General features: G+C 41.7%; 1 protein-coding gene across 1 annotated transcript in view; it reads right to left on the reverse strand.

Moving 5' to 3' along the window:
- PCNX2 (pecanex 2) overlaps positions 1 to 16,799 on the reverse strand; it is a 224,881-nt gene that overhangs the window by 149,157 nt on the left and 58,925 nt on the right. The window contains exons 13-15 of the mRNA XM_073338102.2: positions 14,318 to 14,489; positions 6,966 to 7,076; positions 5,841 to 5,932 (exon numbers count right to left, since the gene is read on the reverse strand). Coding sequence (XP_073194203.2) covers positions 5,841 to 5,932; positions 6,966 to 7,076; positions 14,318 to 14,489 — 375 coding nt within the window. The remainder of the gene's footprint in view (positions 1 to 5,840; positions 5,933 to 6,965; positions 7,077 to 14,317; positions 14,490 to 16,799) is intronic.

Below are 16,799 nucleotides of genomic sequence, written 5' to 3' on the forward strand. Positions count from 1 at the left end.
CATCATCCAGATCATTAATGAAGACATTGAACAAAATCGGCCCCAGGACCCACCCCTTGGGCACTCTGCTTGATACCGGCTGCCAACTAGACATTAAGCCATTGATAACTACCCGTTGAGCCCGACGATCTAGCCAGCTTTCTATGCACCTTATAGTGCATTCATCCAATCCATACTTTTTTAACTTGCTGCTAAGAATACTGTGGGAGACCATATCAAAAGCTTTGCTAAAGTCAAGATATATCACATCCACCACTTTCCCCATATTCACAAAGCAGGTTATCTCATCATAGAAGGCAATCGGGTTGGTCAGGCAGGACCTGCCCTGGTGAATCCGTGTTGACTGTTCCTGATCACCTTCCTCTCCTCCAAGTTCTTCAAAATAGATGCCTTCAGGACCTAGTCCATGATTTTTCCAGGGACTGCAGTGAGGCTGACCAGTCTATAATTCCCCAGATTCTCCTTCTTCCCTTTTTTAAAGATGAGCACTATATTTCCTTTTTCCCAGTTGTTCGGGACCTCCCCCGATCACTACGAGTTTTCAAAGATAATGGCCAATGGCTCTGCAATCACATCAGCCAACTCCCTCAGCACCGACGGATGCATTAAATCCGGACCCATGGACTTGTGCATGTCCAGCTTTTCTAATTAGTCCTTAACCTGTTCTTTCACCACTGAGGGTTGCTCACCTCCTCCCCATACTGTGCTGCCCAGTGCAGCAGTCTGAGAGATGACATTGTCTGTGACGTTGTCCCTAGTCATCTGTCCAAGTGTCCACTTCTTGTAACTTTCCATTTTGTGTTTAAGCTCACCGAAGATTTCTCTGTTACAGACATCTGTGTGTATTACGTCAACTCTATACCCTTTATAAACCAAATCTGTAATCTCATGAAAAATATCATTAGTTTGACAAGATCTATTCTCCATAAACCCATTTGACTTCTATTAGTTACACTGATAAGCAGAGAGACTTTGATGGTCAGTATTCTGACCTATGGGACTGAAACATGGCCTCTCTCTGTCAAGATTGAAAAGACGCTGGACCCCACTGAGAGGAAGCATCTCTGAATGATTAAAACATCAAATGGTATGAATTCAGATCAAATGAAGAGATCCATTTTCTAACTAATCAAGTTCTGGTCTCTCAAACAGTTGGCCAATGCTCTCAAATGTAGTATGTTTATTTGCCCCAAACTCCCTGCAAAGTCACCTTCAACTTTTACCCAATGAAAGCAGGATGGCAAAGACACTCCCTCCCCCTCCCCCCCCCGGAAGGCATAAAACACAAGGGCTGGACAAACACCTGTCCCTCACAGCTATCCTACCCAATAACATGCTGGATTTGGCTCAGGACACCTCATAAAATCACATAACATGTTCTGTCGGCTGTGCGTTGTCCAATCGACAGCATGAGAACTAACTTAACCTAGCAGTAGATTACTGCTAACCAACCTCACATCTCTAATCTCCTTGTTTGATCACTGTTCTAATCCTTTGATTATTCTCAAAACTCAAACAGTCTAACAAAGCCTCCTCAACCTACTTTCTTCACAATGTCTTACACTTGCATAACCTGTATTAGTTTATTCTAGCACTCACTGTTCATCCTTCAAACCAAGGCACTAAGGAAAAGAATGAACAGTGTCATAATCAATCTAATTAAAATAGCAATTTTATTTTAAAACATTTCCAATTTGGGAGTTTTCATATTTTAAAATTGTGGTTACAAATAAAAATATCCACACTTTAATTTTTAAAGAAGGGCCAGAAAAAGTCTGTTTATGCAAATACCTAAAGAGGGAAAATAAGGCTGAACCTATTCATTCTACAGGATAATATAAAAACATGAGGACACAAGAAGCTTTTAAGGAATGAGAGGTTCAAGTTTGATATCATTGGAAGGTCTTTTTCCATCTGAGTGTTTGGCATGAGCAATAATCTGCCAATGAAAACAGTGAAAGCCACTAGGATACATATCTGTTCTTCAATTTAGTTCAGGAAATAGCACATTGCTGTTTATACCTGCTGAGATATAAGACGTCCTGCCAATAAACAGGTATAGATTTGATGGATTTGAGTTTCAGACGAGCAATATGTTTTGTATGCTCATAATTTCTGTTTCTGGGTCAAGCTATCATGTTTTCCTATCCTATATCTTTCTGGCTGCTGTATTTCTTTGTCTCCATAATATATTAAAAATACCCAACGTGTTTTTTTCTGTTGCTTCTGACAAATTTGAATAAAAATAAAAAGAGACCCCCAAAAAAGTGAATTTTGAACTCTGGCATTGGTTAAGCCAGTGGTGAACTGTAGTTTCTGCTTCTGCTAGCTGCTCTGTTCCTTATCTTGCCTTCCCAGTCACCACTACCCCATATGTCTAGTCAAATCAAACGTATTATTATAATTCCTTAGCCATATAACATAACACATATAAGATAAATACTCCCCAACTATCTGTGTCATTCATTTGTTGCATCTTGTTCCACATGAAGTTCTGGGGCACACACTGTCTTCTTTGTAATTGGTATGCACGGTACCTAGCACAATGGGACCTTGATCCTCAGTGCGGTTTCCTAGGCATTACCTTAATATAAATAAATAGTAGCTTTGAAACCTGACAAGTTTGGAATTCATAATTTGTGTCTTTGAGATTACCACATGCTTAATAATATCACTTTCCCTCATTCATTGGAAACTACACCTTAGTGAACCAGACTCTATGGTGCCTGAGCTGCAGTCTCTAGTGTACAATTGTGATGGGCTGTACCAGGCCCTTTGAGGCCCCCTGCTCAGGGCCTCACGGACCTACCACACCACATCCCAGAAAAGGAGACGTGAAGGTGAGTCCTCCTGGCCTGCCTAGAAAGGCTGTAGGGAAGCAGCTCATCAGAGTGCAGCAGGCCCAGTTAAAAGGAGCTGCAGGTTCTGAGAAGATCAGTTGCTGGCTGGGACCAGAAGGGTGAGGAGGACTTGAAAGGCTGTGAAACTCTCCAGGCGGGAAGGCCTCAGAGAGACCCTGCTCAAGCAGGGACCAGCCAGAGAACTTCAGCCCTGAGGTAAGGGGCTACATGGGAAGTGGCCCTGGGAATAGCAGCAGCAACTACAGTATTACAGGAAGCAGCACAGGCTGCTATTTATAGTGTCCCTGGGTTGGGACCCGGAGTAGTGGCACGCCTGGGTCCCCCCACTGCCCACTGGCAGAGTGACCAAAGCCCTGAGAAGGGGACAAGATTCATTTAGAAGCCCAAGTGAAGGGCAGGACTTGAAGAGTCTCCAGGAAGCACTGCTCAATAACAGGGGCACTGCTCTATAACAGGGCATGGGCAGGCTTAAAGCTAGCCCAGAAGGGGCTGAGAACTGAGCCCAGAGACAGGGCTGCAGACATTACCAAGGACACAGCGACAAGCCCTGTTTGTTCATTCACGTGCTTGACTGTGTGACTTAGCCAGAGGGATGAGCCACTAAGACCCACCTGATGAGGCAACAGCCAACAGGAGGCACCTTGAAGAGAGAGAGTGCAGGTTTGCACCCAGATCATAGGAGGCGCTCACAAGAGGTGAGTGTGCACTGTTACGCCAATGATTTCAGTATGACTCAAGAATCAAGTCCACTACCTGTCAAAAAATACTACTTTGTTTCTGACACAGACATAAGCACACATTTCACAATGGTCACTGTTTAGGACCACATTCTGCTGCGCTGCCTTAAGTTGAATTAGTACCCTTCCTCCACAAATAGTCTCACTGAAATCAGTGGGGTTACTCACAGTGTCAGGTACTACTCATGAATAAGAGTGGAAGAATCATTCCCTTACAATAGACTAGGTAACTGCCTAAAGAGACAAAACGATTTAGGTTAGACTTGGGAACAAGGGAGGTTTATGCCAGTGCTCCTTTCATGTTGTATAAAGGAAAGATGTATGAGACTTTTAAAACCCTAGTGGACTCAGGTTATGAGCCAAAGCAAGTGGAGTTATCTCTATATGCTTTAAATTATCCTGCTTATAAATATCTTCAAGAGAACAGTACAATAAAAATTCAAATTAGGTATAATTTTTCTGTGTGAAGAGAAAGTCTGCACTTAACATGGGTAATTTACAGCAGATATCTTGTAAATCTCTCACAGCACTCTCCAACTTCAAGGTGGCATTATAAGCCATATTTCTAAGCAGTTTGAAGTTTAACCCATGGGCAAGATTGCTCATCTGCAAAGCCACCTGCATGTTGTAATTTAAACTAATATGCTGAAAAAGAAAGAGTTGTATAAAAGGGAAAATATTTTCAAAGGCTTTTCCTTTATGTTATTTACAAAAACTATTTTTAAACACTCCACCTCACAGCCTCCCTAACTCTCCCCTACCCTACCGATCCTTCCTTTTCCATCTTCATAAGAGACCTGACCCTTTCCCAGACACCTACAACAACTTCCATCCTCAAAAGGGCCCCTCCACACATGACCAGTTTCCTGCTAATTGGTGCCTCAAAATCCTCTCTCTGCACATGGCTCCGACCCAACCCTCCTCCCAACTATAAAAAGTACTATAAAAAACATTAAGGAAAGAGAGTTCATTTTTAGCTCACGAGATCTAGGGTGAAATCCTAAGGTCAACCAGAATTTTGCCACTGAGTTAAATGGAACCAGGATTTCACCTCCAATGTTCGTTTGTTTAAATGACACACCAAAAATTACAGAGGACACACACGATCTGATCATAAAAAATTAAATTATACCAAGCACAAAATGACAAAAAAAAATTAAAACATCTATTTTCCTCTACTTTTGCAACTGAAGCATTGCCAAATGAGAAAGACAGAGGCTGTGTAGTATTAGAGAAATTATATATATCCTATGTAAATTCATTACTCTAGACCTTGTAGACCAAATTTCATTATGGACCTATATTAACCCCGCCCCCTCCCGCCAAGAAATAGGTTTAACAATGAAAATGTAGATAGATTTTTAATTATGGTATAGTGTTAGTAGCCACCATAATTATGGGTACATTTACACCACACAAAAAAAAACACCAATGGCAGAGAGTCTCAGTGTTTGGGTCAACTGACTCAGGCTCATGCAATGGGGCACAAAATAGCAGTATAGACATTCCCACTTGGGCTGGAGTTCAGGCTCTGAAACCCACTGAGAGGGCGGGTTTCAGAGCCTAGGCTCCAGCCTGAGTGGGAACATGGACACTGCTTTTTTGAGCCCTGTGAGCCTTAGTCAGATGACCCAGGCTTTGAGACTCGCTGCCATCAGTTTTGTTTTGGTTTTTTTGCAGTGTACATGTAGCCTAACAACGTTGTGTAGAACATATAACAAGCTCAAAATTAGAGCAACTGTACTGCATGCTGTTGTAATTTAAAAAAGGGGGAGGGAAGTTGCTTTGTGGTGTGTGTGTGGGTGTGCGCGTAGTTTGGTTTTGTTTTGTTTTAAAGAAAGCAGAGTCTTTGTTAAGAATTTCGACCAAATTCAACATGGGCATGATCAGGAGTAACTCGCTCTGAAGTTTGGTGGGAACCGTGCCTATTTATGCCACGGCTGCTTTTGGCCCTTTGTACTGAAAACACAATGCAACAATTTCAGGTAGGATGGCCAGACTCTAGTGTTCCATGAAGTCATGGGTGATAGGTTAACATTTATGCCAGTATTTCACTTAGAAATTTAAATATTACAGAGTAGCTTATACAAAGTACATTTACAAGCCATGTTTTAAGTTATTTGGGGAAATAAGAATTGATAAAATGGATGCATGACAAATTAGACCTAAAGCCACTCACTAAACTAGAGTATCTCCTGAAGCATGGTTAGTCCCTTTTGCCACCGCAGTTATTTCCACTTACCTTCACTGCATTGAAGCAGAAAGCATACAGTACAATCACAACTACAAAACTTCGAGAAATACTGTACAGGGCAGATATCAATCCAGCAGCAGCTGAAATACAGACATCAAACGTTTTATACTTTCTAGATGAAACAAGTTGCAACCAAAAGCAAAACAAAAAAGGACTTGCTCAACCAGAATTTAATTAATAGAAATCTTGTATCTCAGTGTTATTCTCTTTCTTTGTACAAAGAAAGCCGTCAATATTTTGATCAGTTAAACAAGCTCCTCAAGAGTCTAAGGGTGAAATTCTGGCCTCATTAAATCAATGCGAGTTTTGCCATTGACTTCAGTGGGACCAGGATTTCACCCTAAAGGTCCATCATTTTGCATATTTATATGCCCTGCCAAAATATTGCCGCCTATCCTTTTTTCATTTTTGAAGAGGAGGAAAGGAAGGATGCTGCTTTAAAATGCTTTAACCCTTATACTGCTGAATTCCATTGCAGCATTCCTCTGAAATAAAAAACAACGTGGGGGGTGGGGGGACGGTCAGCATATTTGGTAGCACTCTCACCGGGTGAAATTCTGGCTCCATGGAAATCGGAGCAAAACTTCCCTTCGCTTTGGTGGGGTCAGGGTTTCACCCAACATATTTTGCCCTCAGATCTGCTACATTATTCAAGAGTCAAGAAGTTAAGGAAAAACTACCCCAGACGCATATGGTAGTTTTAGCCATCTGATTCTTTTTTTCTTATTTGAGCTACAGGGGGGAAAAAACTACTAAATAGTCCCTCTCTCTTTTTGGGCTTATCCACATTATGCTTGAAATGATGACAGAAATCACCATGCTTCTAACGTGTTTTCTCTCATATGGAAAAGGATTTAAGTTTTGCCAAGGATCATGTCAGACAGTCTAAAAACATTTCTGTGGGAGTGGTTCACAGTCTAGCGCACAGTTTAAGTACTGCTGTTCTCAGAACAAATCCTTGTCCATATGCAAGAAACCATGTGTAACTGCGTGATAGCCACTAGCATTGTTTCAACTGTAGTGTGAATGGGGCCTCAAAATATGCAGTACAACCCAGCTTAATTTACGGCTGTGGGCATAAAAGATGAGCTCAGGCTACAATAAGCTACTTACCAGAACCACCAAAAAGTAACATGTCTATTTGTTCCAAGAGATATATACAGAAGGTGTTGATTTGAGGGAAAAGGCCAAGAAGAGAAATTGCAGGGAAGCAATACAAAAACACTGAAATTAAAACAAGATGTATGTTAGCACATATTTGAATGTCATAATAACTGAACATATTTGTATGAAAAGCAGAGAGAAGTTGCCTCAAACTGGGATAAGCTACCTCTTTTCTTTTTCTAGTCATACCAAGCTATTCTTGGATTGTTATTGAGGAAAAGCAATGGTAAAGAGGACAAACTACCTAGAGTTATCTGGATTCCTCTATTTGATCAAAGAGATTTTTGGTCCCCCAGACCAAACATTTCAAGATCACTTGAAATTCAGTGATCACAAGGAGGATTTTGCAAAAGCCCAGCACTGAAACGAGAACGGAAATCCTCACTGTGAGGAAAGGGGGTCACTTTATAGCTAGCTTGATATTACTAGTTTGAAGTCTAAATGATTGCTCTAACTATTGTGACCCAAGAACAGCCTGGATGGGGCGGGGGAGTAATTAATAGCACAAGAAATAGAACTCACTGTCAATGTGTCAGAGGGGAGTGTGTGAATATGAGGGAAGGGGTGAGGGAGGCTGGCTGACAAGAGCAATCTTGCCATCTCACTCCCTCTTTGATGCTTCCTGGAGTAATCCTAAAACACGTTAATCTTATCCTGTGTCAGGGAGTAGCCAAAATCACTCCAAGATCCCTTTCTTGAGTGCTAATAGCTAATTAACACCCCATCACTTTGTATGTATAGTTGAAATTGTTTTCCAATATGCATTATTTTGTATTTATCAATGTTGAATTTCATCTGCCATTTTCTTGCCCAGTCACACAGTGTTGTGAGATCCCTTTGTAACTCTTTGCAGTCTACTTTGGACTTTATTATCTTCAGTAACTTTGGATCATCTGCAAACTTTGCCACCTCACTCTTTACCCCTTTTTCCAGATCATTTATGTATATGTTGAACCGCTTTGATCCCAGTGCAGATCCCTGGGGGACACTGCTGTCTGCCTTTCTCTATTCTGAAAACTGACCATTTATTCCTGCCCTTTGTTTCCTGTCTTTTAATCAATTACAGATCCATGAAATGACATTTCCTCTTATCCCATCATTGCTTAGTTTGCTTAAGAGCCTTTGGTGAGAGACCTTGTCAAAGGCTTTCTGAAAGTCCAAGTACACTGAATCCAACGGGTCACCCATGTCCACATGTTTGTGACCCCCTCAAAGAATTCTAATAGATTGGTGAGACATGATTTCCCCTTTACAAAGCCTTGTTGACTCTTCCCCAACAAATCATGTTCATCTATGTCCAATAATTCTGTTCTTCACTATAGTTTCAACCAATTTGCCTGGTACTGAAGTTAGGCTTACGAGTCTGCAGTTGCCAGGATCACCTCTGGAGCCTTTTTAAAAAATTGGCATCACATTAGCTATCCTCCAGTCATCTGGTACAGAAACTGATTTAAGCGATAGGTTACATCCCACAATTAGTAGTTCTGCAATTTCACATTTGAGTTCCTTCAGAACTCTTGGGTGAACACCATCTGTTCCTGGTGACTTATTACTCTTTTATTTATCAGTTTGTTCCAAAATCTCTTCTATTGAAATCTCAATTTGGGACAGTTCCTCAGATTGGTCACCTAAAAACAATGGCTCAGATGTAGAAATCTCCCTCACATCTCCTGCAGTGAAGATAGATGCAAAGAATTCATTTAATTTCTCCACAATGGCCTTGTCTTCCTTGAGTGCTCCTTTATCACCTTGATCATCCAGTGGCCCCACTGATTGTTTCCTGCTTCTGATGTACTTTTTAAAAAATGCTGTTAGTTTTTGCTTCTTTTGCTAATTGCTCTTCAAATTCTTTTTCAGCCTAATTACACTTTTACAACTTGACTTGCCAGAATTTATGCTCTTTTCTATTTTCCTCAGTATGATTGGACTTCAATTTTTAAAGGATGCCTTTATGCCTCTAGTCACTTGTTTTACTCTGTTTAGCCATGGTGGTATTTTTTGGTCCTTACTATTCTTTATAATTTGGGGTATCTGTAATGCACGCCTCTATTGTGGTGTTTTTAAAAAAGTTTCCATGTAACTTGCAGGCATTTTATTCTTGTGGCTGTTCCTTTTAATTTCTATTTAACTAGTTTCCTTATTTTTGTGTAGTTCCCCTTTCTGAAATTAAATGCTAGTGTTTTGGGGGGGGGGTCGGTATACCCCCCTCAATGGATTTCTTTCACATATAGTGCCACTCCTCCACCAACACAAGCTATTCTGTCATTCCGAAATATTTTGTATGAAAGAGGGAGGGAGGTGGACAGGAATTACAAACTCATATTGGCATTTGGAACCTATAAAAAATAGAAGCCAGCTGCCTTAAGCACCTCATCCTCTTCTTGTTTTCTAGCTGTGAAAGCAGGTAATTGTTGTAAAAAGAAAAGGAGTACTTGTGGCACCTTAGAGATTAACCAATTTATCTGAGCATAAGCTTTCATGAGCTACAGCTCACTTCATCAGATGCATTCAGTGGAAAATACAGTGAGGAGATTTATATTCACACAGAACATGAAAAAATGGGTGTTATCATACACACTGTAAGGAGCATGATCACTTAAGATGAGCTATTACCAGCAGGAGAGCCGGGGGGGGGGGGGAGAAAACCTTTTGTAGTGATAATCAAGGTGGGCCATTTTCAGCAGTTAACAAGAACGTCGGGGTGGGGGATAAACATGGGGAAATAGTTTTACTTTGTGTAATGACTCAACCACTCCCAGTCTCTATTCAAGCTTGAGTTAATTGTATCCAGTTTGCAAATTAATTCCAATTCAGCAGTCTCTCGTTGGAGTCTGTTTTTGAAGTCTTTTTGTTGTAATATTGCGACTTTTAGGTCTGTAATTGAGTGACCAGAGAGACTGAAGTGTTCTCTGACTGGTTTATGAATGTTATAATTCTTGACATCTGATTTGTGTCCATTTATTCTTTTATGTAGAGACTGTCCAGTCTGACCAATGTACATGGCAGAGGGGCATTGCTGGCACATGATAGCATATTCCAATATTATGTTGTAATATTTCCTCATGGTCAAAGCCCTGGCTGGGATGATTTAACTGGGAATTGGTCCTGCTTCGAGCAGGGGGTTGGACTAGATGACCTTCTGGGGTCCCTTCCAACCCTGATATTCTATGATTCTATGATATCTCACATTGGTAGATGTGCAGGTGAACAAGCCTCTGATAGTGTGGCTGATGTGATTAGGCCCTATGATGGTGTCCCCTGAATAAATATGTGGACACAGTTGGCAACGGGCTTTGTTGCAAGGATAGGTTCCTGGGTTAGTGATTTTGTTGTGTGGTGTGTGGTAGCTGGTTTGGTGGTGGTTGCTGAGGCATCATTTCTGGCTCTTCCTCACCCATAGTCTGACCAAAATTTCTCATTTCTTTTATATCATGGTTTAAGGGCTAAGACTTGCCTGAGTGAGAATGCAGGGCATTGACTTAACCCCTGCAGTCCCGTCCACCATTTTCTTCCTTTATAATGCAATCCTCCCTTTGTACAGCAACAGCTATGTTGTAATATTTCCTCATGGTCAAAGAGTTGGACAAACCTCTTGTTGTTCACCAAACATAACGTTATCATATCAAGCTTCTGGATTCTTCAAGTTGGTAAACTTTGTATCCTTCTCAAGAGGTAGCAAATCCAGTCTTTCACCACATGAAGAATTGTGAATGTAGATTCAAATGTAGATCTTGTGTGTCGTTACATATTGTGCTGCCAGACTGCTGGAGCTGTCTGGACTTAAACAGTTCCTTTAAATGGTGAAGATATTCAAGAATTTCTGTTTTCAGTATTCCAGATTGTGCTAATAATATGGGGTGAAATCCTAGCCCTATTGAAGACAATGGAAGTTTTGCCATTAACTTTAATGGAGCTAGGATTTCACCCATGGTGTAGAGCAGTGGTTCCCAAACTTGTTCCGCCGCTTGTGCAGGGAAAGCCCCTGGCAGGCTGGGCCGGTTTGTTTACCTGCCGCATCCGCAGGTTCAGCCGATCATGGCTCCCAGTGGCCACGGTTCGCTGCTCCAGGGCAATGGGAGCTGCTGGAAGCGGTGCGGGCCAAGGGACGTACTGGCCACCACTTCCAGCAGCTCCCATTGGCCTGGAGCCGCGAACCGCAGCCCCTGGGAGCCACGATCGGCCAAACCTGTGGACATGGCAGGTAAACAAATCGCCCAGCCTGCCAGGGGCTTTCCCTGCATAAGCAGCAGAACAAGTTTGGGAACAACTGGTGTAGAGATATCTCTTTATAGGTACAGCATGAAGTGAAAAATAAGGCATAGTATAATAAATTACAAGCAAAGTATATTATATTTAAGTGTTCTGGAGTTGTATATTGAGAAATCAATGAATTTTTGTTTGAAGGGTCATAGAATATAAAACTAACGTTTTCCAGAAGTACTGTGTTATTTCTGGTAACTATGAAACAATATATATATATTAATAAAATTAACCAAAATTGTTGCACTTGCAAGTATAAGAAATTGGTCATTGTGAAGCTGCACAGTGAATTACTGTAAAAGGTTTATTACTAGATTGTGAAACAAACTCAATTCAGTAGAAACTTGTTAGATGCATAACATTATTACATATAAAATGTGTTTTAAACTGGTCTGTGCCTTAGCAGGCAATTCATTTAGGAGATGATCAATGATAAATCAATGCGAGTTTTGCTCTTGACTTTAATGGTTGTAGGATCACGCCTTTAAATCAGTGCCTTAATTGGATCCAGTCTTGAATTCCTTATTTCAGTTGACCTCATTGGGAGATTAACGTAAGTAAGAAGTTTAGAACTGAGCCTATGTCAGCCAATAAATGCTGAAAGCGTGTTTGTTGATGTAAGTGGTTAAGTACTTAATATGTGAGATCAGCAAATCACTTCCCATACATCATTGAACAGCAGACATCAGATGATGGCAAACTTCGGCGACTACTGCCCTGTGCTGGATTTGAACCAGTAACATAGGGTCCATGTCTCATTAGCAAGCCCCTGAACTACCAATCACCCCAATAAAGATTTATTTGCCATTCAGTATTGAACTTAATCAATCTGAATTGAGAACCATGGAAGCTACTAGGTGCTGAGCACCTGATAAAATCCAGCAGCTTAATTTAGGTACCAAAATGGGAGTTGAGTACTTTTGAAATCTGACCCAGGTAGCGGGTGCTGAGCACTACCGACAGAAAATCTGGCCCTTGATTTTCCCCAGTACCAGATATATCTGTGGGCCATTACTGCTGCAGCTGCTTTGCAGGGCATCTTCTCAGCATGGGTGAGACACATTTGAATGTTGTATTGAAGTACCGGGAAAAGATTCTATAAAAACTTCTTGGTTTAGAAGTGAAAAAGGAAATGGCAAAGTACAAAAATAAATTGCCACCACCCACTTACCTGAGGTTATCTGTTAAGGCATACTGCACACAAACAGTACTACCTTGGGCCTAGGAATTTGTGACAGATTTATTAGGAATTGGGGAATCTTTTGGGGAAAGAGGAGCCTATACAGGAAGGATGGGCTCCACCTAAACCAAAACAGAATCAGATTGCTGGCACGTAAAATTAAAAAGGTCAGAGAGGAGTTTTTAAACTAAGGGCTGGTGGAAAGCCAACAGGTGCAGAGGAGCACGTAATTCAGACAGAGACATCCCATAGAGAGGGGGATCTATTAACCAGGATTCTCAATATCCTAGTAAAGAGAATTCGATAAAGTACAGGTAGGAACTGAAGAGAAACAGTCAAATGAAAAAGAGTTCCATTCAGTTACATCACATGAAGGCAGATAACTAAAAAGTGACAAATTTTAAAAGTGTTTGTATACAAATGCTAGAAGTTTAAATATAGAGATGTGCGAACGTAAGTGCCTGGTATTAAATGAGGATATTGATATAATAGGCATCACAGAAACATGGTGGAACGACGACAATGAATGGGACACTGTAACACCAAGAATTACCTGCTTTCACAGCTAGAAAACAAAAAGAGGGTGAGATGCTTAAGGCAGCTGACTTCTATTTTTTATAGGTTCCAAATGCCAATATGAGTTTGTAATCCCTCTCCACCTCCCTCCCTCTTTTCCAGTCTGCTACAAGACTCTGCTCCATGACGTCTCTAAGGTCAGCCAAAATTAGAACATTTATAAGCTCACTCATTCTATAGTCGTTGCTATAGTTTTTCCATTTATCTTATCCCTGGAGTCATTTAGGATTCTTGATGAATTATTTATCAGCGTTTTTACTGTTCACTTTTGACAGGCAGATAAAATAAGACGTAAGAAGAAACTGTAATGAGAGCAAACAAAACTAATGAAAATAAGTGATGCAGGTCTTGGTTTGTCCCCAGTCTGTGGTGAGGGGAAATGGGAGCCAATAAGTACACATACAATGCCATAAGTCCATCCTACAAATAGCATAAGCAAGCTTTAGCTGCAGCTACACACAGGTATAGTAATCACAGATGGAAAAGTCCTATTAGGTCATCTAGTCCATGCCACAAGCTTGCTCCCTCCAATACTTTGTTTTCTCTTGTTTTAAATGTCTTAAACAACTGAGCTTCCACCACTTCCTTTGGGAGACTGTTCTACAGCCAGCCCATCTCAGTGTCAGGACGTTTTCCCAATATTAAGTCTAAGGATTTTTTTTTCCAGTTTCATCCCATTTCTCCTCACTACCTTAATTTACACCACCCTCATTGTTTATATCCTTCATTACACCGGTACCTGTTATAATGTTTTCCCCTTCATCTTTGTTTACACACACAGCTCTTTGACTCATGATGAAAATTTAAATCTATATTTGTTGCTCTTGTCTTAACCATCATCAGGTTGCAAATATTTTACAGTAATCAGGTGCCTAGACACAATGCAGTATAGCAGGTGTGACGTCCCCGGAGCAGCACAGAGGGGGGAAGGTTGCTGATCTGTGATGTGATGCCTGTGTGTACATGACCACCGTACAAAGCAAAAATGCATTTCACAGATGATGTCTTTTTCTAATATCATCAGTGATTGTTAGTTTTCTACAGAGAATACAAATATAATCCTTACTGTTTTAAGAACTGATTTTAGGGTGAGGGATGGATGCCCAGCGCCACCATATCTGCATGTTGACTTCTAAGTTTTTCTACAGGTTTAACCTTTAGATGAATGAAGGGGGCAAAATACACTTCTCCATAACATTCATTTGATTGTCAACATGGGAAAAACACAGGCTCCCCAGCTAATGGTCAACTCATTTTTACATTCACAGGCAAAGTATCAACTCACCTATTATATGGTCTCTGGCTGATTGGAGAGATTCAGGAGAAAAGAGCTTCAAGCCATATACTGTGTAAATCGAAGGATTTTTGTCTTTAGATCCAGCATCTAGCAGCAAAATAAGGCCACACAAGATACAAAAATATACTGGTCTGCTGTACATTATGATTTGATTGTGTCCCTGGAAAAGACAAGCAAACAAAATATTTCTTAATGTTGCACTTCATCTTTTTATTTATATGCATGACAGTGTCTAGGCACTCATAAAACTGACAGGGGGCAGAGACCAGGCAGTAAGCATTTTCTAAACCATATTCCCGCTCTTCTTCTTGTCTTAGTTCCATCCATATAGGGTCAGTTTTTGAGTCCTTCTTCTCCATTCCACTCTGTCTTGAAGCTGTTCCTCAGAAACTCCACTAGTCAATTCCTTTTGTTTGACATCCATTCATCTAGTTTTGGAAATTCCAACCCTTCTCTTTCCCTCCACTTCTAATTTTAACATCCTGTTTCCTATATATTCTTCCAATCTTCTTTTCACATGCCTAAACCATCTAAGCCTGGATTCCCTCAGCTTTTCTGTAATCAATACCACCTTCACACTTCCCCTAATTTGTTTGTTCTACTAATATAATGCTACAAGTGATTTTATCCACTTCTGAGTAGATTTTCAAAGGCACAAATGGCAATTACAGAGCAAGGTGCCTATCTGCCATTTGTGCCTTTGAAAATCTGCTCTTTCAGACCTTTTTAAAATAATAATAAAAATTGTATCAGTCATTACCATACTCTGAGAAAAATCTAGATCTAGCTGAATCTTGCTCTTTAATAGCAAACTTTACATTTAAATTTTTCCTTTCAAATGTAAAGCTAATATTAATCAATGTCTGCTTCATGTACCCTGACCTTTATGTCCAGCATTTATTAAATGAATGATAAAATTACAGTTTTTAATTTATATTATAATTTGCATTATATTAAGACGAGGTAGTTATTGCTGCCAACAACACAGAAAAGGAGCTTTGTGGCTCTCACAGGTATAAAGCTTCAACAGGTATAAAGCTTCAACCTTTCTCCTTTAGAAAATTGTGTGTGTGATGTGTCTTATAGTAGATTACAAGTGAAATGAGTTTAAAGGTCTTGATTTAAATACCACTGGTAGATTCCTCGTCATTATACAAAATTAATACACGATTTGTCAGAACAAGCAGTTCCAGCTCAGAGAACACCTTCCAGCTCACCCTCTCCAATTCAGAAAGGGTGGGGATGGTACAAGGGAAGATTAACCCTTAGAAAAGATATGCTTGAGTTCAAATATGGTTCTCTTTCACCCCTGCTGGAGTGGTTACTACTTCTCCTCTGCCTCTGTTTCGCTCTCTATTGCCACAACTACAGCTGGTTCCCTACTTTAATGTTGTTTCGGCGCTGCACCAGGAATCCTAGTACTGCTACCCCTGCTGGGCCATATTTCTACATTGGAGAAGACAGGAAGGGACTCCAACCACTTCCAGACTTTCTGGGGTAGATCCAGAAAAGGGACTTAGATTCAGCATTGTAATGCCTTACTTTAAGTCACTCTGCCACCTAATAAAGTCTACAGCCTTAATTTAGGTTCCCAAATTCCCTATACAATGCATGGGGAGAGTTAGGTGTCTAAGAATGGGATCAACAAAAACTGACACAGTGAGCGGGGAGCTGACTAAGCTAACCAATGGAGATGCCCCGAAAGGAATGGAACTTAGGTGCCACCAGGATCCTCCCTAGTGGACTGCGGAGCCCGGGACATAGGCACCAAGTTTCTAATCTGCCAGGGGGTGCTCCTTATCAGGTCTGCCCAGGCCCCGCCCCCACTCCACCCCTTCCCCCAAGGCCCCAGCCCTGCCCTGCTTCTTCCCACCCCCCCACCTCTTCCCCACCCAGTTCCGCCCCCTCCCCCAAGCGCTGCGCCATCACTCCTCTCCCCTTCCCCCCAGTGCCCCCTGATGCCACGAAAGCAGTAGGCGCTGAGAGCGAAGGGGAGGCGCTGATCGGCGGGACCCGCTGGCGGGCAGGAGGTGCTGGGGGAGGGGGAGGTTCTGGTAGGGGGGCTGCCGGTGACCGCTGCTCTCCTCCTCACCCCCGCCCGCCACTCTCATCCTTGCTGTCCGCCCGCCCGCCTCCTCACCCCCCCTCCCACCTGCAGCTCGCCTCCCCATTCGTCTCCTCACCCTGCTCACCCGCCCGCCTCCTGCCTCACCTTCCATCCCAACGCCTCATGATTTTATGGAAACGCAGGGGCCCCCAAAGCGCGGGGCCTGGGGCAGTCTTCCTGATTCGCCGTACCCAAGGGAGGCTCTGGGTCCCACCTCTCAAATGGAGTTAGGCACCTCCCTACACTCGGGATTTACAGCCATGAACCCTCTCCTGGAGTTAGGCATCTAAGTCATTTCTCACACAAAACAATGAAGGAGGAGAAGTTGGTCGCGGTACCCTGATAACCTTTAGCCCAGTGGTT

This window comes from Lepidochelys kempii, chromosome 3 (assembly GCF_965140285.1).
Source record: "Lepidochelys kempii isolate rLepKem1 chromosome 3, rLepKem1.hap1, whole genome shotgun sequence".
NCBI lineage: Eukaryota > Metazoa > Chordata > Testudines > Cheloniidae > Lepidochelys > Lepidochelys kempii.